Here is a 27,197-nt window from a genome sequence, read left to right as displayed (position 1 = left end):
GCAAAGTAGCTCCTGACACTGACCTATACTCGCTGGGAAAGATCTTTTCACAGTCTTTACACTCATGCACTGGTTCATCGTTGTCGTCTCGCTCCTGTTTGAGGTCTTCACTTAACGAATCAAAAATAGAGCTGCCGGTGTTACAGGAGTACTTTTGATGCCGTCGCAACTCCAGCTTTGACGAGAAGAGCTCATCACAGTCTTCACAGCGGTACATTTGCTCATCTGAGAGTGAAAGAACATTCCAAAATTATTGCATAATTGTCATCACCTAAACACAATCTAATTATTAGTAATAATCATTTTATTGATAATACTGTAAATTTTTGGGGCAGTAATACAGAGATTTAAGCTAGGTCTGGGAACAGATAATAATCATGTGTAAACATAAGCATTAGATAATGTTTTGTGAATTAAAGGACTGTATCGCTACTTCAAGAAGATGACAAGTTGACATTGTTTCAATAACCATGTTAATTACTTCAAAATCACAATGAACACAGGAAGTACTAAGAAGTAGGAAGTAGGAACTGCCAAAAAATAAACAATAGCTTTCCGGTTTTAGCCTACAAACCTAAGTTTGATATAATAATACTTATCACCAAGGTCAAACTAATAAACCAGCAAACTTTTCCATGATGACATCCTGATGTTTTTTAGAGCATTTTAAGTTCAGCAACTTTGAAACAGGGTATTCAATGCCAAAGGCTTTTTTGGACAAGGGGCATAAAAATGAATTTGTTCCATTATCTCTCTGTCCCATCAGCAGCACTAAGGACCGGGAATTCTGGAAAAAAAAAGGGGGGGTGGGGGGGGGGGAAGGGGAACTAATAGCTCTTGGAGAGAAGTAGGGGGAATACAATTATGTGCAGTTTAGCGGCTAATCTGTGAGCATGGGTGAGGTCCCCTGAGACTCCTCAAGCCCCACTCGAAATTCCAGCACCGATAAGCCAAGAGGAAGAGGTCTAGAGAGCTCTCTCCTTCATTCTCTCTCTCTCTTTCTCGTTCCTTCTATCTGTTGGCCTCTCAGACTCTGACAGATTTATTCTCTCGACCATATTCACTCCCCTTTGTGTTTTTGTCTTTTCATTCTGTGTTTTGAATTGGCCCGACTCTGCTGCGTCTACACAGGCTCTTTCCATGGCTCTGTTTCGATCTTAGCCAAGATCTCTCACTTTCGCTCACACTTGCCCTTTCAGAGGGTCTTCTCTCCATTGCGCCATTTCTAAGCTGCTCTCTCATTTTTTGCAGAAAGATCATGAAAATCTATTCAACAAAACAGTATATTAGAGAATGTCTGCAGCAAACAGATATTTTAACCTGCGCGAGTCATTTTATATCGTGTGACGTTCATGCATTATTTGTAGTTTCTCCTTTAAAATCAAATGACTATTCATACACCTCTAATTCTCCTATGACATAGAGACAAATAAAAAATAAAAATGAAATGCTGTCATTTATTATTATAATTTTAAAAATAACAAAAATAAAATAAAAATTGAATTTGCTGAAAAATTGTCTAAAACAGAGCAATTCCCAAGTGCATTAGTGCTAATCCCTAATTTTAATAAACATAATTCATGGTATTCATGACAAGTTCTTATGACAGATTTTAATTTTTATTTATTTTTTAAACTTTTTATTTTTATTTTTATTTAATTTATGCTCCTTGTTTTATTTTTTATATTCTCCTAAAAACAAATCAGTTTGTAAATGTAAGGTATGTCTTCGATATGAATATTAATTAGTATTAATTAATGATTAGTGTCTATTTTTTCCCCAAATCACTTCGTCAGTTGGTGTTCATTAGTTTAGCAGGTACATTTTCTCTGTGAAAAATATAAATTATAAATTCATTTAATTTCCATTATAGGCCATGTGCTAATTCTGCACACAAACACACACACACTCACACACACACACACACCCTCGCTCTCTCTCTCTCTCTCACGCTCTCACGCGCGCGCGCCTAACTCTGTATAGTGTGTGTGTGTGTGTGTGTGTGTGTGTGTGTGTTTTCGGCGGAGTTTTGTTTAAGGGCTGCGTTCATTTAGCGCATTCATCTTACCTTCCAGGTTTGGTGCCATCGAGCCCTCGGGAAAAATTCCGTCCTTCATGGAAACCAGCAACTCCTCCCCAACTTCAATATCCCTAATGGCTTTATAATAAATCTGCACAAAAAAAAAAAAAACATTATAGAGACAGAAAAGACACAACACAGAACAAATAAGAAAAAAAATAGAAATTAATAAAATACTGCTGCACAAATAATTCCTTCTTCTTCTTTTTATTATTATTATTATTATTATTATTATTATTATACCAAATTAGATTTTGCAATTGAATTGAATTGTAAATTGTAGACGTTTTCGATTTTGCCCCTTGTTTAATTTCAAGTTAGAATATTTCAAACCCGGGTCCGTGAATCGAATAAATATTTGCAGAAAAGCAAAATAATTAATAAACTAGAAAGCAAACCCCAAAAACAATAATGCACAACTGAAATGAAAACGAAATATTACACGAAGTGCATTGAAGACTTTACCTGACAATTCGGGTTAATAACGAATGAACACAGATCAGAAAAATACAGTTAAATTTAGATATTGCATATTGCATGATTATATATATTGCATTTGTCCCTTGTCGCTCCGCAGGCACACACACTGCACTGCACAGCATTTACACACCCCACATTATACACAACTTTAACCACAATCTCATTTGGAGAAAACAATAGTACATGAACATTATTAATCTACACACTGTGTGTTAGTCCACACGATTAGACGGATAAGGAAAGCACAAATATGTAACACAGCTCAGCTGAACAGGACAAATCATTAATCAAACAACAATAAGGCCACAAAGTAGAGGCGCTACACGCCGCGGCCTCACGGGGGCGCTCAGCACCAGGCCAAACAGAGCCTCCACACACACACACACACACACACACACACACACACGAACGGGCTTCGGCCCAAACCGCATACTACTGTACTAGATAGGGTGACAAAAATAGTAGGGCACCATAAGTTACTATAGTTACAGTAGGTGGTGTACTAATTTTTCACACTATGTCGTGTAGCATCGGGGTTTTAACGTCTACAAACGCGGCAGTAACTCAATCATCCCGGCCTAATGCTGTGACAGCTCACAGGTATGTTTCACAAGTTGGCCGAAAGTTTTTGGTCGGTACGGGAAACGGAATATTCCCCACAATAAGCTATTCTTCATTATTATTATTATTATTATTATTATTATTATTATTATTATTATTGTTATTATTATTATTATTATGATTATTATGATTATTAGTAGTATGGTAGCGCTGGACGGAGGTAAGGATAGTGTATCTGACCTTTCTGTTTTCCGGGAACGGGTAGAGTTGGGGAAGTTGTCGGGCGGTTGATCTCAGCGCTTCCAGTCGCAGCAGCAGCTCCGTCCCGGTAGAGTTCACCACACAACCCATAGTCTCATTAAAGCAGCTCGCGGCAGGCCGGGACTCTTCCACCCAGCACCGGGAGGAGGAGACAGCGGGGACAGAGCGAGTCTTCACCGCGCTCTCTCTCTCTCTCTCCCTTCCTTTCTCTGTCTCTGTCTCTCTCTCTCTCTCTCTCTCTCTCTCTCTCTCTCTCTCTCCGCAGCTGAGCTGAGCAGTGTGTTTCGATGAGCGGACCTGAGCGCGTCTCGATCATTAAGCGACAGTCCCCTCACGGCCCTGCGCTCCCGGCCCGGCCACTCCTCCTCTTCTTATCTCACAAGCTGAAAGGACGGAGTGATGTGCCGCGCAGGAGGACCCTCCCCGTTATCTTCCCCTCCTCTGACCGACAGATTCATCTGTCAGCCACGCACAAACGCACAAAACGCACAGAACGCGCCTCCTGCCCGTGAACCCAACCCGCCTTTAAAACGATCATACAAACGGCACGCGCTGATTGTTATCGCCATGGTAACGATGCTTAACGGAGTTCTTTTTAGATTCGCGTTTAACACACACACACACACACACACGCACCTGATTTTGCTTGTTGCCTTTTCACCGACCGCATTTTCACAATTTACTATCGCAAACAAACTTCAAACTGCCATAATGATTTTTACTGTTTCTAAAAATAAATAATGATTTAAAAAAAACACGCTTTAGAAACAGAAGACGTTACAGTAATCCGTCCTTCTGAGATACAAAAAAGAAAAATATTAACGAATATTTACAGAGGTTTGAATTGTCACACGAACCACTAATGTTATAATTTAACCTACAAATTTATTAGCTAATACAATATCGATGATAAATATTTTACTGAGCATATGTAACCTAAAGGTCATTTTCATTATTATTATTATTATTATTATTATTATTATTAGGTGGTTTGTGGTTATTTAAAACACTGTAATTATGCAATTAATAATTTCAGAATTGTAAATAATGTATTATATAATTTTGTATTTTTAAGATTGTTACACCTACAGTTTTTCTGTTACACCATGCCAGAAAATTACAAAATGAATTTCAAGATGAATAGGACAGTTTAGTTGCTGTAAAAAGCTAATTATAAATTATCTGATTAAAATCAGGTAATCTAAATGCAATGCTTAAAGATATATTATTCTGAGTTTAGGATATTTGATTTGATTTGTTTATTTATTTGATTTGATTCTGTTGTGTTAATTTTTTTGTTGTTATATGACAGTTAAATTATTTTGATACCATAAGCTACCACTTTTTGCACTTTCTCAAACGAATAATTGATTCATTTAAGATCTTTGGGAAAGTCGGCTTGTGCAGAGACTGTCCACTATACTAACGAGGAAAACCTCACTGTGCCACACTGAAACTGTTTCCATTTGCTTTAATGGATTTATTTGATGGATGAAATTTTACACACTTCAACTGTGCTATATGCAGAAGCACAGACTAAAGTTTGCTGTTAAACCGAGATGAGTCCAGCGCACGTTTGCTGCAGGCATATGCTAATGTCTTGCTTTCCCCCTGAAGCCATCCATTATGATGGTGCGAAGCTGTCTCTACAGTAAATCTTTTGAGGATCCGACAGCACTGAGAGGGGCATCTTGACCTCCTCACATCGCTTTCAAGTGCTGGGGCAGATGCATCATCCATCACTAGTGTGACACACTATAATCCCCCCTCTGTCACACACACACACACTCACACACATGGACATACACACTCTTATATATGAGTGTGCTTTGACAAGAAAGTGAACATGTGCATAAACTTGGGCAGCCATAAATATGTTCAGAAACACACAAAGTGGGCAGGAGCTGAAATTTCAACCATGTATGGGTGTCCTTTTATGATTTCCAGATCTGTTTATTAACATTTCATACAAAAGCCATGCGACAGTCAGACAAGAAACAAGAAATCAACTCACACTGCTAATATTCATGATGATAAAACAAGTTATGATGTTTTCACTGTAAATATGGAATTACTGTACTGAGAAACATATGCTTGCCATACACTATATATATATTTCTGTCTACAGACTAATCTGCACTGTTAAATAATGATTCTCTAGTGAAAATTCTAATTTAGTCTTGACTAGAACTAACATGTGCCCAGAAAACTGACCCTTGTTTGGTGGTTTGTAACTAAGAAACACCAGACTAAACACAAAGCAAGCCTGATTAGGTTTGATTAGTATAACAGAAACAAAACTTTAACATAATACAAAAAACACAGAATGAACAAAGCTTTCATATTCCAGTACCTTTATTTAGGCAAAGTCTAACTGTGGGGAAAGACGTGTGTGTGTGTGTGTGTGTGTGTGTGTGTGTATGTGTGTGTGTGTGAGACTCTTCTCAAACAGAAGGAGATGGCATGGCAGGTCTGGCGTCATACTTCAGTTGTTATGACAAACGGTTTAAGTGCATCTCAAGAAATGACAGCTGAGGGTCAGGGGGTTAACGGGCTGGCTGCTTTAATCCAGAGAGGAAAAGCTCAACATTTTCACCAGCATTATTGCTATTGCTATCAGAGTCAGCTTTCCAATAGTCGGGAGTCTCTGTCACCTTAACTTTTAACTGCAATAAACTTTTCTAAGTTCCTCCCTAGAATGGGTGTTAAGCTGTGAATCTAATCTCAGGTCTGCACTTTCTAGTCTCTCTGTTGACACGTCTTTAAAAAGTTAGCTCTCAAGTGGCAGTTTTGCAACACCTCTGTAGATAATACTGCTAAAACTACAGTATCTGAAATGTAGCTGTGAATATTTTTTTTTTTTTGCTAAAGTGTTGCACTGTTTTCACTGTAGGTGACACTTATTATTCAAAGCCATTCACACTTTAAGTGTCAGCCACTGACATCCGGATTAGGTTTAAAAAGCCCAGGCACAAAAACCACAGTAAGGAAAAAAAAAGGACCTGGGCGAATGAAATACATTATACATGGTCAGCTTTGTGTGTTTTGGGACTGGGACGCAAACGACAAATGTGTAAACAAGTAAATAAATGATCCGGGTCGAGTTTTAAAAGGTTACAGCCGCATCTGAATTTGCTGGGCGTGCACATATTTCCTATAGCGCTCATGCATTGTGCATGTTCAAATAGAACGGCAAAGTCCAAAGTTCGATGAATTATGCATTTTTGCATTGTGTCGCCTTTCTGAATAAATAATAAGCCATAGGCTGCAAGACATCACATAAAATGTGCATAAAAGAACGAAGAGGAAAAAAAGGAGGAAAAAAACAGCTAGCTGTCCAAAAGAAGAGGAAAAGTAAACAGAACCATACATTTATTTCAGCAGGAGCTATTATTCTCGCCTGAGCTCAGCAGTGGCTGGTCATTCAAGTGAAAGGGCTTTAATGATCAGGTTTGCTAGTTGAAGTCAATTGTTGGTTGTCAGTCTCTGAGGCCGTCCCTCCGCCCCCTCCCATCGTCCCCTGTTTGTTAGGCTTATGTTTCACGTGCCATGCTCAAAGAGGATGGTGACCACGCTGCTTGCCCCCGTCGACAGTGGAGGCACAGGGACAGAAAGGAAGAAAGAACGAGAGAAAAAAGACGAAGGGGACAAAGGCCAAGGCTTTTGCTGCTCACTGAGATTCTGTTCAAAAAGACAGAGAGCGAGACAGGGACATGGTCTAAACTGGCATTAGCTGACCACTAAAGTACTCGATGGAGGCAGAAACAAGCAGAACTGTAGAACTGCCTCAGTTTTGAAAAAAAAAAAAATTATATATATATATATATATATATATATATATATATATATATATATATATATATATATAATTACAGCAAAAGCAGATCAAAGATCCCACATTCTCTAAACCTGCAACATTCTCTTTTTACATTTTAACATGCAAAAGTCTGCAAAAGTGTCTGTGCTGTTAAAGATCATGTCTTAAATATTATTTAACAATTTAGTAATCACTTGGCATTCTTTTAAATTTTTAAAAAGGTCAGTGGTTTAACGAAAAACAAAACACTATTGCAAATCCACCTGTAGCTTCACAGTTATTTATTTAGTTAGTTAGTTAGTTAGTTAGCTAAGTTACTTAGTTGATTACAGCCAGGACTCCACAAAGGTTTTGTATTTTTATTTATTCTCTGTTTTCAAAGTGGAAATTAGTTATCTTGCATCATCAACCTGTGCTGAAAAAAAGATATAAAATACCACTTACGTATTTGAAATGGGGGAATTTTTATTGCCTGTAAACCGTAGTTATCAAAAATGGGCTAAAATAGGCGCAGACCTCTGACGGTTAATAAACCATATACAGAAGCACACAAAGGCTTCCATGAATAAATTTAAAACTGTGTGTATCTGAATTACCAGGTATCTTATCTCATAGACAATAAATCCCTACCCAGCGTTTCAAAGAAGACAGGAACTATATTCAAGCCATTCCAAGTTTCAGTAGTGTCCTCTTCTCCTGACTTATATCATACACTCTTTTATAGGAGTGTTGACTCACTTCCTTTGACACACAGACACTGAGAGCGGCCCTGTACAAACAATAGCCCTTGCTGTTATCTATTGTTGGAGAGTCAGTGTCGTGACATCAGCAGGTCCTCTCCACGTCTTCCTGACAGTACCAACTGCTGTGTGTCTCTTAACATGCTGGACGAGGATTGTGGCTTTAGTCAATTCACTGTGTCAATACCAGTCCATGACGAAACCGCGAGTGAGAACTGCAATGGCGAGTGTGTTTGTCTGCCAGCAGCTAAATTTTAGCACCCAATCACATTTATTTACTTAGGCTGAGTCATTGATTTATGACTCATGACTTCATCAATACTATCTTCAAATCCTTGCAACCGGTCTGAAGGTGGTGTTATATGAATGGACATTTTAAAAGCTCAACATTTCATTTAGGAATATTTTCACTTGACAGTACAAATGGGCAAATATCCTAAACCTGAGGCCTGTTATGAGGCCGGTTTCTGTCTTTGAGCTGTATGCTTGGGGGAAAGAAATATGATTTCATCTGGCTTTTGGTCTACGTATAAAAGAGACTTTAATTATTAATATGTTTAAATTTCCCTTTTAGGATGGGATTGTGGTATTACATGTAGGTTTGTGGCTAGGACACAGAGTTACAAGTTAATGTGAATGGAATGGAGGACTAAAAAAAGAGTGTGTGAGACAAAGAGCCACAGAGGGAAGAGAGAGCAGAGTGGACCAAACACGACAAGGAAAGGCAGCTGACCTGATCTTCACTAATCTGACAAACAGCCAGGTTGTGCTCCTCATAGGACGGTGCTGCCCGTACGTATTTTAGCCAGCTCCCGCTAGCCTCCAGCGCTTCGTCCAGGCAGAACTTCACATTGCCCATGTCGTCCACTACCTGTAGCACAAATACACACACAGAGTTGATTAGATCACGTCCAAAATGATATCGAGGCTATAATCAGTCTGGCACACTGAAGCTATATAGTGATGGTAAATCATATTAAAATAATTTTTTTGTATTATTTGTATAAATAGTTGTATGTATTTAAGAGAGTGGTGATAAAATGCTGATATAATGCAAATAATTTCCCTTGCCATTATGGCACATATTGACGGCTATCAGCGAAAATTCCCTTTAAAGACTAGATAAGCTCTTAAATCTCCTTTGGAAAGGCTCTGAGTGAAAAACCGTTCCTTCTCCACAGACCCCCTGACACCCTGCCTGATCAGCGTCGGCTAACCTGACACCATCGAGGAAGTGAAGTTTGTGGTGTTTGGTTACTTATTGCAGAGAAAGGAGAATGACAAGGGAGGGGGGGGGACTAAGGAGAGGAGGAGATGGACCGAATGTCAGGAAATGACCGGAAGGAGCGTGAACGGCGTTCACGGTGGGGAAGATTTATAGCAAAACGGGAGGGGAAAAAAATCCCCTCTCTCTTCCATCAATATGCTCCCCACCCACAGTGAAAAGAGCCTCACTAAATTATTGCCGCGTACCTCTTTGAAAACAAAAACTTTGAAAGAATATTTGGTTCTGCTCTATCAAGTTGAAACAAAATATCAAGTGGGCAGTCAGCAATAAAGAGCGAAACAAAATATCCACACAGCATAAATCCAAGCAGCTGTAAATCTGCGATGGTGTGATGTTTTTGGGCTTAGTGAGATTTTTCAAACTTCGACAGGAAGAATGATTATTAGAAACATTTCCTTTCAAAGCATCAATTCTGAAATTTAGTTGAATGGTTGTTAAGTTTAATAGTTTAATTGTAACTAAAATTAATGTTTTGCAAGATTTTAATTATAACTGGTTAAAATCACACTAAAGGTTATATTTAGTAATAACTATAAAAATACAGTACAGTATATTATATAATATTATACAAGAATTGGCATAAGACAAAACAGAACACAGTGCACGTTCTTTTGGATCAGATTTATTTTACAACTTCATGTTCAGTATGTCTAATGAGAAATCTAATCTTATATAAGCACTTGTTTTTTAGGAGCTGAAGAATTTTTCATTCAAGAGAGCAACTGTAGTTGCTGAATTTTAGTAACACTTCAGCCTCTTCCTCCACTTAATTATACTTAATCTTATAAACAAACAAACAAACAAATAAATAAATTCAATATTTTTATTTTATTACGTCTGGGTAATATAAAGTCAGAATGACAGAAAAAAAAGATGCCAATGGTTTCTGGTCAGTTTTAAAAGGCAGAAAATGCTGCATAACCATGAGTCCTATTTTAAGTGATTTTAAACAGACTACAGAGAATACGGCTGCTAAAATGCGGTTTGTGTGAATGTTGATAAGAATGTAGTATGTCTAAAATGAGGGTTTGCTGTTACTTGGTTTGATCAGCATCACGGGAGTGTCAGTGCCAATCCTCACTTTTTTAAAATAAATGGCCTATAGACACAACTTGTATTAGTGTCAAATCAAGATAAAGAATGTGGCATTTCACGTGTAAGAAGTCCATCGGGGTCTGTAATAGGAGCAAGTGGGCTGTTTGGAATAGTAAAAAAAAAAATGGAAATTGGATCTATGCCATTGTCTATTTACGTTCATGTCTACAGGTCACTTTTTGGCATGAGGTGGTAGATATGAAGCTGCACTAACTACACTACACTAACAACCCGTTCATTCACCTGACTAACAAAAGGCTTTCAGTCTGGTATTTTCGAATGCAGGAATGACATTGTAAAGCTGTTGCTTCGGAGAGAGCTACTGCTGCCGCAATTTATGGGAAAAGGTCTGGGATGATAGAGAGCAGGGCTCCGGTTTATGTGCGAAAACAGTTACTGAAAACTAACCAGGCATAGGAGGAAATGGTCCTGCACTCTGAATACTCTCACACACACAACACACAGACACACACATGAACATGTTTAAGTGAGGGAGTGCTTGTTGGCAGGCCTAGGGCGACTCCTGCTACAGGTATCGTACATGTTTTATTAAGAGATGGGAAACAGTTTGAGCTGGGTGGAGGGGTGGAGGGGGTGCTGTTGCTGGGGCTGCTTGGCCAAGGCTGGGTTCAAAAACACATCACACACCTTGAGCGCTAGCTGGGGGTGTGTTCTGGGTGTTTGGAAGTCTGCAAACACTCTGGCTCCAGGTGGAACACTGATTTATATACAGCACAATAAAAAGGAAGAAGGGAGAAAAGGAATGAGGGAGGGAAAGAGAGAACTGCTTATTTATTTATCCTCTGACGTCACCGTGACACTTTCCTGGAAAGGTAGTGGCACATGTGAGAATTATAAAATTATAATCTGTCCCTCCCTACTCGTTCCTCACTACCCATGTGACTCTTCCTCATGATTGGCCAGGGGGAAATCTCCTACTTCTACTTTAAGCTTACCGAGCCCCTCAGAGCTCTTTTTTTAAGGGCCTTATTACCCTCATCTGGTGCGAGGAGCCACACCAACTAATGGACTTGTAGGAAAAACACAGGTGTCGGCTCTGTGTTTGGATATGTGTCATAAGGTGAGAAAAGGGTGTGTCGAAACACACCTAAATGTTTTTTTTTTTTTTTTTTTTACTTCCCAACACCTTTAAATGAAGGAACTATAGTGTGTGATGTTCTAAGGTGTTGCTGCACTTTGACACTAATGCTGGTGAAAGGTGTGTGGAGAAACGGTATGACCTCTGAACCAGCCAATAGACATATTATAAGCTAATCAAATGCAGAAGGACTACGGGAGTGCAAAAGCGATGACAAGAAAAGAAAAAAAACATTTACACACAGCCTAACAGAAGTAACACCAGTATTTTGATTTGACCTATAAAGCTAGGCTTTGCAGAGAAATTCCTCCAAAACCTTATCAAACTGTCAGCTGGCACCTTAGCTGCTTACACACTCGCACAAACACACACACACGCAGCACTTTAACTGTGCTAGGCTGTTCACTTCTGCATGACTGATATGGTGAACAAAGTAAGTAGCCTGTAAAATGTCACCTGCAGTCACGACTCCGCCAGCCGTACCTGTAACATATCAATATTTTACAACCCTATCAGACATGATTTCTTCAGCACTATACAACCTGGAACAGAGAACCATTTAAACTGGCTCCTTTAACATGCTCATGGGCTTACAGGCCTCCAGTGCGTATACACACTACATTTTTTTTTCTTACTGCTATGCTAAAATAATCACACCTTCGCTAAGGGATAACACACTCCTGCGCTAGGTGTTTGGATGCCGCTCTGCACAGATAGGGAAGTCACAATGCAGTAAGGGCAAGCTGTGTGTGTGTCTATAGAAAGCCCTGCGGTAGTTTTCAAACCTAAACCACATTGTGGAAACGTTTCGCTTCGTTCTTAGTACAGGGTTACTAAAAGGTGGCGAGTCAAGAGGTTGCACAAAGAAAGACACACTCATATCTGTAACTTTACACCATCTAAGACTAGACTAGAGTGTGTGCACGTGTGAGTGTGTTTGTGTGTGTGTATGATTTAATATCTAAATGCTCAAGTTATTAGCAAGAATGTGCAATATGTGTGCAAAATTATTGTATAATAATAATCAAAATATGCAAAAATAGGCAATATTAATCAGGTCAGTCATATTTGCTTTTAACATCTACAAAAATAAACTAATGAAGAAAAATGAAATGACGTACATAAAAGAGATTTTAACGCCCACTCTGCTGGTCAGTGTTATTAAGTACTGACAACAAGCGAAATTCTCTCAAACAAATGTAATGTGAGGTCATTTATATGTATTCCATACTGTCATATCACCCAGGCCTAGTTATCAGTGATTATAAGTACACTCTACTGTAATATAATTGAACAACATGTAGCATTTCTATCACTGATAGCATGGATGAAGCAGTTACTACAGCAGTCAGATGGGTCCTGTTAGATTTCCTGCTTCTGGTTCGGTGTGTTTTAGAAATATAGGACGTTGAAAGAATTCCGAGTGCTAGATGGCCTCGCAGGCAGAAAACAGGAAAGCATTGCCAACACTTCTGCAGGGAACAGCTGAACACAATGGCTACTGCAGAGAGCTCTTCATCTTTCACTAGGCCACACACACACACAATATCTGTCCTCGTATCCTGGGGAAAGGCCAGATTGTGTGTGTGTGTGTGTGTGTATGTGTGTGTGTGTTCGTGTGTGTAAAACATCAGAACAGAAGCAGAAAATGAGGCTGTGTGCTTGGTCAGTCTGTTTTAATGCTTTACTTTCACACAGCAGTATGTAATACGAACTCAATATAAAGCACTTAATAATCTAATAATTATTGAGTACTAATAGTTTTTGATTTTAATGTAAGTGAATGTTCCGCTGTTGCGTCTTCTGTACCAGACCTGATCAAACCAAACACTTAACAAAATAAATCTGGCACAGGACTAAAGTGGATACAAAAAGACCAGGCATGGGCAAAATAGAGACAAATTAAAGGAAAAATAAATAAATAAAGTGTGGTAGTAAAGTGTTAGGTCACAACAAGTCACCAGAACAGCTTTAATGCACCTTGGCACAGACTCTACATCTCTCTGGAACTGTACTGGAGCGATGAACACCATTCTTCCAAAAGATTCACTCAGCTGGTGTTTTGATTAATGTTTCACACTCCAGAATCTCCCATGTGTTCAATTAGTTAGAGATCTGTTCAGTGTGAAGGCCATAGCATATGATTTACATCATTTACATCCTCATTAAACCGTTCAGTGAGCCCTCATCCTCTGTGGATGGGGCAGAGTCATCATGAATGAGACCACACCTATCAGGATAGAAATGTTTCCTCACAGGATAAAGGAGATCATTCAGAAGAACTTTGTATTGGTTTAAAGTGACGCTTCTGTGTAAGTGCACAAGTGTACATAAATCATTCCAGCAAAAATAAATGCCCCCAAAGTACAACAGAGCCTCCGGTTTTCCTTTAAGCTGTCAGCCATCTGTATATCTAAATGTATTCTGAAATGTATTACAACATACTTAGCAAATGAAAAATTCAATTTAGAAATATACTGAATATACTTAAATTTTATTGTAAAATGCCACTTCAGTTGATACTGAGGATACCTTTAGCCTTCAAGTGAATAATAGCTACTGCTAAGTAACCTTCAGAAACTACACTGTTTGCACTGAATCATTAAATCATCTCTTTGGTTTCTAAAGTGTTACTATACGACAAATGTTAACCTGCTGTTCTATTTTACTCTCATGTGTTGGCAAGAGTTTTGCGCCTGGCAGGTAATATATATATATATATATATATATATATATATATACAGTATTATTAAACATCTCAGTAATAAAAATCAAGCTTTTTGCAACATTTTGGATGAAAACAGGTGAGTCAGCATTCTACTCTGTCTCTGTCATTTCTCTCTAAATGCAAAAGTAATTTGAAAGAAGAATTACACACCAATCTTCTGACCTTTTCAAATGTATCAGTATCATGTATCAGGAATACTGTCCATCGCTGAATATGACAGGGAAAGAGAAACGGACAGAGAGATGAAGCCCTCTAACTCTCTGGCAGCTAGAGGGCAGTCATGCACGAGCTCTGTAGAGAGCAGGAGCAAGGAAATGAGGGAAAAGAGCGGAAAGGTCAGGCTCTCCTCCTCATGAATAGATGTGAACTCTCACACTCTATCACTCTCTCCTCACAGTCCGGTCTGCTTCTCCCGAGTGGCCTCGCACTTCAGCCAAGCACCGTGACATCGTAATTCACTGCCACTGCCTGCAAGTCTGAGAGCAGCTCTGTCTGTCTGTTCAAATCTTTATGTTTAGCGTTACTCTGAACATTCAAAATATCCCTCCATTCAGTGGCAGGTCCTCTCTTTATAAGCTGAGACACCAGCTGCATTTGATCACGCAAGGAATTATACCGTTATTTGATCACACGAGGGGTTCACTCACATGATGGTCATTCTGAAACCATCTCTAGAAGTGTGATTAAAAAAGGCTTACATACTTAACGCTTAATACTTTACAAAGATAAATAAGAACAACATTAGGAACGGGAAGAGTTATAGGAATAGTTTGGACAAATGTAGCTGACCTTCATGCTTGGTGTCTGATGTTTGCTTCATTAGTTTTGCACTGGAAGCTAATATAGCTCACAGTTTAGCACTATATAAGCTGCATGTCGGAATTATCACATATTGTTTGTCTCACCAATGCTATTTAGGCTAATAAGTATAACTATAAACAAATAAAATGAAAACTATTACCATCTGAATAACTTTAATGACTTTCCAGATCTAAAAGCTACATCTTGTTCCTGTATCTAACACTTGGATGGAGTGATACCAAACTCTGTGCTATGTGAATTATGTAGAAAGTGAGAAGATTCACAATTACTTAACAACTCGACACGTTTTGAGGGAAGTGTGTGATGATTTACATGTACAGTTTGACTGATGCAAAACTGGAGGCTTGTGCAAGAAATAAAGAAGTGGACACCAAACATGTCTTGGCTGACTTAGAATAAAAAAATTTGAAAAGATTCAACTAAATTACTTCTTTAAAGTCAGTGGATTTAATAATGTCTAATTCATGGGGTTTATTGTGTGTTCTAATTTAGGCTCTGAGGCATCTTTTTACCACCTTTCTTGGCCTCTGTCTACTTCTTGCTCTTGCTACACACACACACACACACACACACACACACACATACACACACATGTTCATTCATTACACCTTATCTAGTGCAAGTCTAACCTGCAACTCTGACACAGGATATCCTGCCGCCTTCATTACAGTGGCAGGAGCCATTACTCCACATCTCAAACACACACAAACACACTCCCTAACTCCTTCAAGCTGCCTCTGATCCAGACACACGCCAGTCACACCCACAGCAAAGCAGGCATCAAAGCTCGGGGCCAGGCGTGCATGGGAAAAAATGAGGTGAGATGGATAGACAGCTGCATCTTCAGACAAGTGGAGGCCTGGAAGGAGACAAGCGAGTGCTTCAGGAGAGGAAGTCTCACTCATTCTATGGTCGTAACAAGATAATGGTGCTGCAGATAAGGCTAAGAAATGAAGATGCAAGGTACCGAGGGGACCTCAGAGTGTGTGTGTGTTACCCAATAGAGGGCCCACTCAGAACTGTCCAATAAAGCGAGTGAGGAAGAGCAGAAGCATCCCCTGGCCTCTCAGCTTTGATGGATTGGACCGAGTCCGGGGTGAAGGGCGGGTTGGGGGTGCCAGTAACACTGATCTCTGAGCAATTCTGTCTGACAGCTTTTCTCTGTTACAGAAATTACACTGCAAGACTGAGAAGCAAGAGAGAGAGGTCATTAATCATATTTTATTAACTTCACTGGACTCGGCTAGAGTGAGGACGATGTGGGGAAGAGGCCCAGGGAGGAGAATGAGGTGTGTGTGTGTGTTTGTGTGTGTATGTGTGTGTTTTGGGTGACCTGGCAATAGTTCCCTCCCTCAGCCTCCCTTACAAAATCAACCCCAGACAAGTATCAATAAAAGCCGGGCCAGTGCTGAAACCTGGGTGGGATAATAACATGACAGAAAAGCATAAAGACACACACACACACACACACACACACACACTCACACACTCACACTCTCACCCTGAGCTGTCAGACATTCCTATGACTCTGAGAGAGCAGAGAGAGAAACGGAGGGCCATAACAACTCAGTGGATGTGTGCTTGTTTCAGATGATGTACAAAAATAATCACTTGCAGGACAATATCTGTCTGCCTGCTACAGATCTTTCCTTTAATGTCTGTGTACAATAAATAGAGTTTTTTGTAGCTGTTGTTATTCGTTTTTTTTTTTAAACGTCCTAGCTAACAAGTGAGCTAGACATATCCAGTAAGATGAGGAAAGTGACAGAGCGATCATTAAAGGTTTCAAAAAAGTTCTCAATCTCAGTGTTGAAAAATTTGAACAGGAATTCTGTTCCTAGCAGAAACAAACAGGAATTCACAATCCATCTGCTCTATCACTCATTACAGCTAATGACAGGATCTGGAAAGCTTCTCTCTCTCTCTCTCTCTCTCTCTCTCTCACACAAACACACACACACACCTTCAAAAGTCCTGTGACTGGTTCTGTGTTTGAGTATGTGATGTTAAACCTGCAGGATTTACTACCTGTTTCCCCTTTGCGCTGTCATTATGGAGCCAGCACACAACACAGGTGTATCATTACTTATATTAGTGAATGCGAACAGATCCTAACTGCTCATACACACACACAGCTTTGGAAGTCTGTGAGGAGTAATAAAATTTATGAGGAAACCCCCTTATCCCACTGCTATGTGCTATATGTGTGTATATAAGCTATATATATATATAAAAAGTGTGTGTGAGTGGGCACGTTAAACTGTGGCTCACTCTTGTCCATAAGGCAATTATGATTGCAGGGGCTCCTCATTTCGAGAGGGCAGGCCTCTGCTTAATTAAAAAGTAGGCAACTATGGCTGGCCACACTCGTAAAAGCACATCTGGCCTGCGGTGCGGCTGGTGAGTGGAAGGCCGAACTGCCACTGTGGAGAGAATTCTCTGATAGAGCTCCTGCCAGGACAAGAGCAGTGACAGAACACAGGCATGACACACACACACACACACACATACACACACACACACAAACAAAGACACAAACACGCGAACAGATGTTGAAGAGATGTTTCAAAAACTTAAATATCACCGCAGCTAAATATAAACAGGTCTATAAAGACAGCAAACTCAGACGATGCTGTGATTAATGAAAGAAAGAAAGTAAGAAAGACAGAAAGAGAGAGAGAGAGAGAGAGAGAGAGAGAGAGAGAGAGAGAGAGCACAGGGAATCCTGAAGTTTCTGGAAATGCATAAAAATGCTTCAGGTGCAGCAAAGTGCTGCTACAGATCTGGTGATCATAATGACATGATAATCTTGATTCATAATGATGTTCTACTTTCTTTTTAGAAAACATAGCATTCATGTAAAACATTTCTTGTTTCATATTAAAAGTCATTAACTTATTGTGTAATTATCATTTTGTTAAAATGCCTTGTTGCCACAGCCCATAAGTGCTGGAGTTCCTCTGTAACGGCTGGCAGGCATTAGTGCTTGACAGCGCTGGAGCCCTCTTAAGAGACGCAGACAGATCCAGAGGACGGCAGAGCAGCTCATTACTGAAGAGACTTGGAGAGAAAGGAGAGACTGATGAGAGGACGGAGGGAGAGGCAGAGGAGGGGGTCCCGTTCTTCTCATTTAACCCGTGTGCTCAATGACCCCGGCTCCTGACCCTCTTAACCCCTCGGCAACACACTCAAAGCTGCACTAGGAGAGGAAGCTCGGCAGCGGTTCTGATTCACTAGAGCGTTTAACTCAACAGATAGATGGATAGAGAGATAGCTGTGTAAAAAAGTCAGCGTTTGGGCCTGTGTATTTAGTGACTTGTCACTGTGCGAGGAGATTAATGGGTATGAGGACTGGAGGTTGGCTGCTGTCTACGGTCTTGTTATAGTAGCTTATTTTGGAACAACTCGTGACTACATGTTATGTGTATTTATATGTGTATCAACAGCTGTAGTAATGCATACATCGAGTGTAATCTAGCAGTGAGGCATGAGTGTATTTTGCCAACAAGGAAGTTCCAATAACTTATGTTGCATGGAATACACATATACACATCTTCTTCCTTAGGAATTTTTTTTGGAGTTCCCTAGAAATGCCTATGTGCCTCAGAGGGCATCATTTTAAAAAGACGTGAAGAAGTAAGGGCAAAAAAAAACCTAGTGCTGAAGAAGAAAAAAGTTATTTTCAGGCTGCACCTCGATAATGAAATGGTACCCCCTCCTCTCGCCCAATAATTTACAGGCTCTCGTTATGGCCGGCTGAGGCATGGCGCTGGTGCGTTATGTGTTTTTGCTTTACTAGCCGGCTTTGGAAGTCCGCCTTTTACGGCCAGGCTTTATGATATGTATTTAGGGCAATTAGAGAGGAGATATATTGACTCATTATGGCTGGGCAGGTGCAGAGGGGAGAATGGCACATGTATAAATGCAACACAAGGGCACAGAGACGGCACAGGGCACGTCTCTCTCCCTCCTGCCAAGCCTGAGACCGCTGAAGGTTTTATCTTCGTCATGGTCCCACTTGTGCGTTGGTTTTAATGCCCAGGTGGCTGGATCTGTCTTCGATTTGCTCATTAAGACCAGCGGGCAGAAAAGATCGAGCTCAGGGTTGAAGCTGCCGCATAAAAACTTAACTTTTAACCATGCACATGACATGGAGGAAGTTTAAAGCCGGATAGAAACTGTGAGAGGTGCATTACACAAAAAGTAATATTGAAGTAGTTTAAAAAAAAATAGACTGTCCAAGAAACATTCCATTACAAACCAGACCCAAAGATTTAGGTTAATCTTGATAGAAAGCAGTGCTTGGGGTAACGTGAACATCAGATTATAAGAGAACATGGAGGAGAATTCAGAATTCACTGCAATATTTCATCAAGAATCATCTTGGCATATACAGTCTCCCTGGAAGAAGCAATTACGACCCACTATATAGAATTTCTTTCAATATCAGCCTGGATTGACAAGTTTTTTTTGCCCTCTTTCATTTGTGTAGCCCATCATCAGACGAGGTCCATTTCAAAATGAGTACATAAAGGCTAAATGACTCTTAACAGTGAGCCCACACTGACTTTGAATAATGAGGCTAATCATAGCGGCGCCCCCCGCCGAGGGAGAATGAAAATGTGCCACACATGGGGTAAAATGACACAGACTCCCTAATTGTGGTAAAGGGCTTGGACAGAGATCCGTAGCTAGTTATTCAGTGGTAGAAACAAGATCAGCCAACTTGTGAGCCGTGCTCCCGACCTCGTCAACAAGTTCAAGATTGAAGCTAAATGATGGAGGATCGTAATTTCGATGCCTGGAGCTTCAGCGCCTGATTATTGAAACAACTTGATGTCCTCAATGGAGGTTGCAAGGCTTTGACAGAGAAAAAAGGAGAACGGACAATGACGCTATGCTATAAAAAAAAGAGAACGACAAAACTCACCAGATTTTTGTAGGTACATTTATAATTATGTTACTAAGCTGCAACTGTCAGAAGAGCTGGCCTGTTTCTTGAGGGAGAGAGAGATAGAGAAACATGAGAGCGTCAGCAGGAAAAGGAACGGCGGCAGGATCAGAGTCCAGCTACATTACACGTTCTACCTGCAATCTGTTCTATCACACACACACACACACACACACACACACACAAACACACACACACACACAGCCTGGCATAGCATCAAAGAGCCAACAGAAGACACCGGCTTGTGTTTAGCGCAAAGACCAGCTCACAACTGCTAACGGAGATTAGCAAAAACCTCTCTTTCCTCATGATGGAGTTTGGTGTGTGTGGTTTTCCCTTTTCCTTCTTTTCTTTGTGGCCTTTTCTTCCCTTCGTGCAGGACTGGCAGGCCCAGCCACAGAACTGCCCAGAGCCGGGGGAAAGAATTTACAGACTCGGTTTGCCAGAGTGTCATGATCTTAACAAGAGCCGCCCTTAATGAGGCTCTGTGTGTGTGTGTGTGTGTGTGTGTGTGTGTGTGTGTGTAGTTTCTGCAGCTGCTGAATTTGTGTGTGTAGTGCACTCTGGGCAAGAGGCTCAAAACCAGGAAACCATAAATTACAAACCAACCTGCAAGTCCGTCTTACATTACAATTTCAAATATTTATTTATTGAAACATCAAATAGAATTATATACGAGTGTCAGGGGTGGGATACGGTTTTATATTATGGTTTTGCTATTGAAAGCACTTACTAACTAACGGATCATCTATTCTCAGTATATCTGGCGAGGCCAAAAATGTAAGAACATGCGTTTTCTTGGCATCGGACCAATGGCTTAGATTCCTCCGACCGACACACCTCTGCCAGAGAAATGAAATCCACTCCAGGAAATGTGTGGTATTTTAACTTAATTTGTGAGAAAAAAAAGAACAGTACAATAGTAAAAGCTTTTGATCATCATTTACTTATTTGAATCCAAAAATAATGCATTAATCATTTCCTTTGCAAAAAATGCTCTGTAACCAAGACTACTATTTATTTACAATTTGAGTTCTATACAAACTGAATAAAGACAATTTAGGGAGCAGTCATTCAGTCGCCTTTGAAAAAACAAAGCAGCTCTTCCATCCTTGGCAGATTTTAACATATGAGAGAGAGAGAGAGAGAGAGAGAGAGAGAGAGAGAGAGCAAACACTCCTAATTATTCCTTAACTCAAAACAGGCAGAACGGTTTCAATTCCAAACAGAATTTTGCAGGCACGCTGCACGGCATACCTGCTCAACATCAAACTGAATCTATACAATCAACGATGCAAATGTTTCAAAGCCCCCGCCAATTCCTCAGACTCGATTTGTAAATTCACTGTGATGGAGGGTAAACAGACAAGTTGGGCCTGGCCGTCGCATCTGCCTGGGAATTCCTTGAGCATGAAGTAGTGTTCGATTACGGCTCGCTTGCAGTTGCAATGAGATGGAGGATTTTTCAAATGACGCTAATTAATCCAAGACCGCCTCTTCTCTTGCCTTTGCTTTAAAAAAAAAGCCCCCCTCCTTTCCACTGTTCTGGGCAAAAACAGGTTTGTGGTTTTAAACTAAGTGTTCAGGGGTGCTAGCGTAGTGGTAAAATTTGAGCCCAACAGCGAGAAAAGCAATAACACGGCCAGCGTGGCCTGCATGCTAACATCTATTAGCCGGAGTAAAGAAATGAATGAGCTCATTAGCACTTGTTGGCACCAGCTGGGCTGGAGTGTGAAAGTGCTGATGGCCTGTGATGATTCCCATCATATACACAAAGAAGGGCCTGCAGTGTATACGCACAGTATATATTGTATATTGTGTATGTTGTGCATATCCTGTGGCTACTGAGCAAAATATATAAACGTTTCCAGCCCCAGTTTTAAGCATCACGTCTTAACACACACCTGGTTTTACACAGGGTTGCAGTTAAGGGAGAGCACTTAGAAGATGGCTGGTACAAATGGCCAGTAAGTCATGAAGAAAGACAGATGATAGCACCTGAGTACAGGGTGGAGGCTGTAACCCAAGCCTGAGTGTAACTGTAAATGAAAAACCAATACATGTGCAGCCCATAACCCCTAGCTGTCTTTGAGCGATTCATTTCTCCTCCTGCAGTTCCGAGCCGAGAAAATTCATTTTCTCTCCATTTCATCCAAGGCAGACAAGATGTTGTAATGAAACCTGTGCAGTAATTTGGGTGGATCTCAACCAAATTATGAGAGAGAGCTAGAGAGGGAGGGAGAGAAAACGAAAGAGCCAGAGAGACAGAGAGACAGAGAGAAAGAGGGAGTCTGCGGGGCCGATAAACCTGAACTCCCTCTATGATTGGAAACACATGAGTCAGGCTTCTCTAATGAGCTCCTATGTTTGGTAACATTGAGTTTAAAGTGGCCCCACACAGAAAAAAAAAATGTCTTACCCTTCCAGTGTTTGGATATTGTTTTTTCCTAAGTATTTGAGTGTGGAGACGTGAAGTTAAATTCAACAAAAAAAATTCCAGCAAATTTGTCTACTGCAATTTCTGTTCCTTTAAACGGCCTACCCCTATCCCCTGATGTTCTTAATCTATAAAAGAAAACTATTTAGAGAAATTTGTTTGTACTTCTCAGGAATCATTTGAAACTAACAAAACTAAAGAATCCATCCGAGTAAATAGCAACAACTGTGCTTTTTCAGAACTATCATGTAACATTCTTCAAAATACTTTTTCAATCTGTAATATAGTGTTTATCTGTGCCATGCACTCTCTGGGTTTTTGCTGTTGGACATTAAGATCAGAGAGAAAAATGCTCTCTCGCTCTCACCCAGGCCCTGCAGTGGTGCAAGCGTCCTCGTAAAACCGTCGCTTTATGAAGACAGGAGGAGCGCGTTCTGTTTTACTGTTGTGTAAACCATTGTTTAACGTCCCACTATTTAATATTTCTCAGCTTTCTGGCACGCCGTCAAGCTTCGAACAATAAAGCCATTGAGCTCAGCCCTGTACCTCCAGCTCAATTCGCACTAAGTGCCGGTTTTAACGCCTTTTTCCTCTTTCTCTCAGACTTCTCTCTTCCCCTCCTTCTCTCTCTCTGTGGTCACTGGCTTACAATACATCACCCTGAGTGATAGCTCCTCTGCCCAGAGCTTGAGAAATGTTTATAGCTACTGTTGGACTTCACCTCGCCGCCCTCTGGCCTTAACCTTCACCCTTCATCCGACACCATGACAGATACTTGGAGCCACCATATATCTGACAGACCTTTTAATTAAGCCACACATCTAATCGAGCACAGCGGCCATTGACTCAGTGTTTAAGCCAGTATGGAGAGTGTGTCAGTCAAGCCCCGGGACGTGCATTAATCCGGCCGGGAATGAGGGGGGGTCGCCGGGGGTTATGGGGGATTAATGTATGGACGCCACGCTAGCGCGGTTGACAGTAATGGCCGACACTCGTGCATTAGGGTGATTGCGAGGCTCAGGCTGCTTTCAGGTTGGAGCCGAGGCGCCACAAAAGAGATGCAGCGATCACACGATCGGGCTCTCAGCTCCATTAGGGCCAGCGGGAGAGCCAGGCCGCTAATCAATGGGTGTGTGTGGAGTGAAGGCTGGGGGTGGATAGGCACAGTGTAGAGGAGACAGAATTCAGAACCAAAATGCAAAGTATTTCTAGCTTTTTTCCAATTCCATTTATGTATGGTCATCTCTGAAGATCGTCTGCATCTGGAGATTTTTTTTCAGTTTGAATGGAATCATCTCAATTAGATGATTAGCAGAATTAGAATTAGTACAGTATAGCAACATTGTTGTTACCATAAGAACATGGTGATCAAATCTCTATTTAATAAATAATTTGATTATTTACAGATTATTAAACTGCATGTCTCACATGCTTTTAGGTGAGAGTTATTGATGAGGTGTAAAATTGCAAATAGTTATAATTGCAAAAGTAGTTACAAGAGTGGAAATAATAATAAAAACAAAAACACACACAATAGTTACAGTGCTGCTTATGATTAGACAAGCGAGAGAGAGAGAGAGAGAGAGAGAGAGAGAGAGAGAGAGAGAGCTTGAAGGAGATAGATGTGATGTACTCCAGTGCCTCTCTGATAGGTTAGAATGAGACAAGGTGTGAACAGACTCTGTGCCTGCAGCTGACAACAGATAACACAGACATGGTTGTTTAGACATCACACCATCGATCACACACTGACTCACACTCACATACACGCACACTGAGTGTAGAGGCATGACACCTGACACAGTAGTCTACCAGCTACATGCCTGTCTGCTCCTGGGATCTTCAGCAGGTGAGAGAGATTGATTGAACACAGCACTACATTTCATTTAGGTTGATCACTTATCTCACTTAATCACACCAGACCTTCCCCTACCTGAGTGCAAACTTTGTTTGATAAAATTTTTTTTCTAGTTAAAATTGAAAACCTGCTATTTTTTCCCTCTTTCTGATTGACCTCTGAGTGCATTTTCTCTCTCTAAAAAAAGTTGCTTGCTGCTTTAGCCAAACTGCTGAAGGGGAAAAACAGCTGTGTTTCAGTTTTATTTCAGAATGAACTCAGCGGGGAGATGTGAGTTAACCTCTGGTCACTGGACGTCCACTGGGCGAGGGAGAGAGGGAACCACTAAAACCAGAGGACGCTGATGGCCCTTATAAAGAAAGAGCCGTGAATTTAGCCAGTTCACAATTCACAGCAGAATGTTTGACGTTATGTTTAACAGCTCTGGCATGCTCCTGTGCACCTAGCTATGATTCAGGATCGTGATTTACGAGTACAGCGAACAGAATGAAGAGTTTAAGGATACTTCAAACAGCTTTTCTGCATAAACCTCCCCAGCACATTAAGATTTTTGGTGTTGGTCATGTTTCCAATAGCATGTAGTAAATGGTTTTCACTGAATGTGTCTGCTGATAACAGAGTGCAGGTGAAAGAGAGGATGTCTGTTCATAGTTTTGTGGTTGCAGTCATCAGTGTTGGCCCCCTACTAGACCCGGAGTTCACAGGTTATCAGTCAGCCCTTGGCTCTCGCTAACCTCATTACCTAATGTGGCTGCATCAGCACCCTCACTGCCTCTTTATCGCTCTTGCTGAATGTGTGTGTGTATTGTGTCACGACAACAGGCCTCCTTAAGTGTATACTAACCATGCGGTATATGTCTCCATGTGACTGAAACCAAAACACAATCCACTGGTTACACCCATTATTCTCACAATTTTATAATTATTCTGTTAATGATGTTACAATAATACAGTTATCACTATCAACTACTCTAAAGGTTGTTATAGTGATTATTTAGTTGTTATAGTTAAATGTCCATGTGAGTGGTCATTTAATTTGAGCTTTAATCTAATGCTCGAAAACAAGTACATATACTAGCCCTACCCTTACCCTAACCCTAGTACATCTACAGTGTAACTAGTTTGGGTTCTGTAGGTGGAAAGTTCTGGTATAAAAAACTAAATAAGTGGATTTCAGTTGTACATCTTTGCTTAATGGTGCCTGCTATTTGAATATTTGGATTATCATAACAGAAATTTTTCTCATACTGGCTAAAAAAAAAAGTTTGCATTTCACTACTCGAGCTGTTTGCTGCTGATGGCACGTTTGCTGTATTTATGTGAAAAGTCATGATTTGGGCTTGCTTGCACCCATCTGAGCATTTTCTTCCCCCTACCCTCTTCTGTGTGTGTAGGATCATGTTTGTATGTTTGTCCTGAGATCTTCTGTGTTTGTTCATCGGTGCATGTTTGTGTGTTAGGATAATTACCCTCCCAAACAAAGGCTGTGGTTATTGCCCCCTGGGCTCCGGCTCTGACCCCATCGCCCGGAGCAGCTTGGAGGGCATGTTTGAGATAAACACCAGAGCCACACACACACACAAAAACACACACACACACACAAAACCTAAACACACAGCAAACCATTTACCCCTGTAGTGAGAACAATTAATCAGAGCTAATTTAGGCCTAACGTGCTTATATGTAAATGAGGCAAAAAGCAAATTGACTAATGATTTAAACACACACACACACACACACACAGTATATTACACATACATGGAGTTGCTGCACGAACAGTTCACACGGGACTCATAACTAAACAACACTAATTAAAAAAAGCATAATAAGAGGATGACTTATTACAGAGCTCTTGCTGTATGTGAGCCCCCTGGCACTCATCTGCTGTGTGAGCCAACTCTCCTGTACACACACATTAGCCTTTAGCCATGAGGCTATTATAAAAGACCATAAGGGCACTTTGGAAGCCAATAAGCACCCAAATGTCAGCCCTCATTAGACTATGATAGGGGTAAACAAGAAACTTTTAGCAAAGCCAACTGGTTAAGAAATCCATCAGGAGCACAATGGTGCTAAACAAGGCTAAAATGGCTTCAGCAGAGCGGGATTGATCGTCACAGTGAAGCCGGAGGAAGAGAGACTCTTCCCTGCCAGGTTAAAACCCCAGCACAGAGGGAAGCTTCTAAAAACTGTCCAGTGGCAGTGTGCCAAGTCCAATAGACTCTTGTCCATTAGTGTCTGTTTCAGCATGCCGCTCTCCTCTGGCTATTCATCTCAGGAACTGTGTGTCCCTGCTGCTCTTTACAAAACACACACGCGACCTTAGCGTGTTTACACACACAGAGGCACACGCAGATTACAAACCCTGCTGCAAGCTCACACATCCCCAGCATCTGCTAACATTTACTTAATAATTTAACACCGAGCCACCATCAATAACATTTCCATAAGGGAGAGGACGAGAAGAAGAGGGAGAGAAAACACAGGGAGAGGAATAAAACAATTGTGGGATCGATGGTGCAAAAAATTGGTTTTATCGAGTGCTCTTTCTCACATTTCCCCCAGACACAGACGAGAGAACGGAAGGCGTGCAGGCCCCCGCTCTAGGAGCTGCAGAAGAGGAGGGGGGCACGGAGAAAAAAATAAATGAGATTATTGATGTTACACGTCAAAAATAATTGCTCAGATTTCTGCTCAGAGGGAAGGAAAAGATGCTGATGGATTTGTTGATCCATGAAAAGGCTTCATTTTGCAGGTGGACTGAGGAGTCTGAAACTTCCACATTATTTTTTTTCTTCGCCTGACCCCCAGGAGTATTTGTAAGGATGTTTGCTTCCTCAATTCATCTCCAGGCTAAAACCTTTATGGAGGGAAAAGAGTCTACAGGTTCCATCTATTTGTTCGCTTAAGCATAAATACATGCAGCCCGCTCTGTTTAAACACCACACCAATGTCATTTCTTATCACACATATTAGTTGT

General features: G+C 40.7%; 1 protein-coding gene across 6 annotated transcripts in view; it reads right to left on the bottom strand.

The window, feature by feature from the left end:
• prdm16 (PR domain containing 16) overlaps positions 1-27,197 on the bottom strand; it is a 165,489-nt gene that overhangs the window by 17,260 nt on the left and 121,032 nt on the right. For 5 of the 6 annotated variants that reach the window (XM_053236326.1, XM_026925895.3, XM_053236329.1 and 2 more), the window contains exons 4-6: positions 8,673-8,810; positions 2,069-2,171; positions 24-225 (exon numbers count right to left, since the gene is read on the bottom strand). In XM_053236326.1, coding sequence (XP_053092301.1) covers positions 24-225; positions 2,069-2,171; positions 8,673-8,810 — 443 coding nt within the window. Of the gene's footprint in view, positions 1-23; positions 226-2,068; positions 2,172-3,361; positions 3,494-8,672; positions 8,811-27,197 lie in introns of those variants that run through there. The other variant, XM_026925898.3, reaches the window with a different exon arrangement.

This window comes from Pangasianodon hypophthalmus, chromosome 8 (assembly GCF_027358585.1).
Source record: "Pangasianodon hypophthalmus isolate fPanHyp1 chromosome 8, fPanHyp1.pri, whole genome shotgun sequence".
NCBI classification, from domain to species: domain Eukaryota; kingdom Metazoa; phylum Chordata; class Actinopteri; order Siluriformes; family Pangasiidae; genus Pangasianodon; species Pangasianodon hypophthalmus.
The sequence above is the reverse complement of the archived record's forward strand: the minus strand, read 5'-3'. Positions and strand labels throughout refer to the sequence as shown.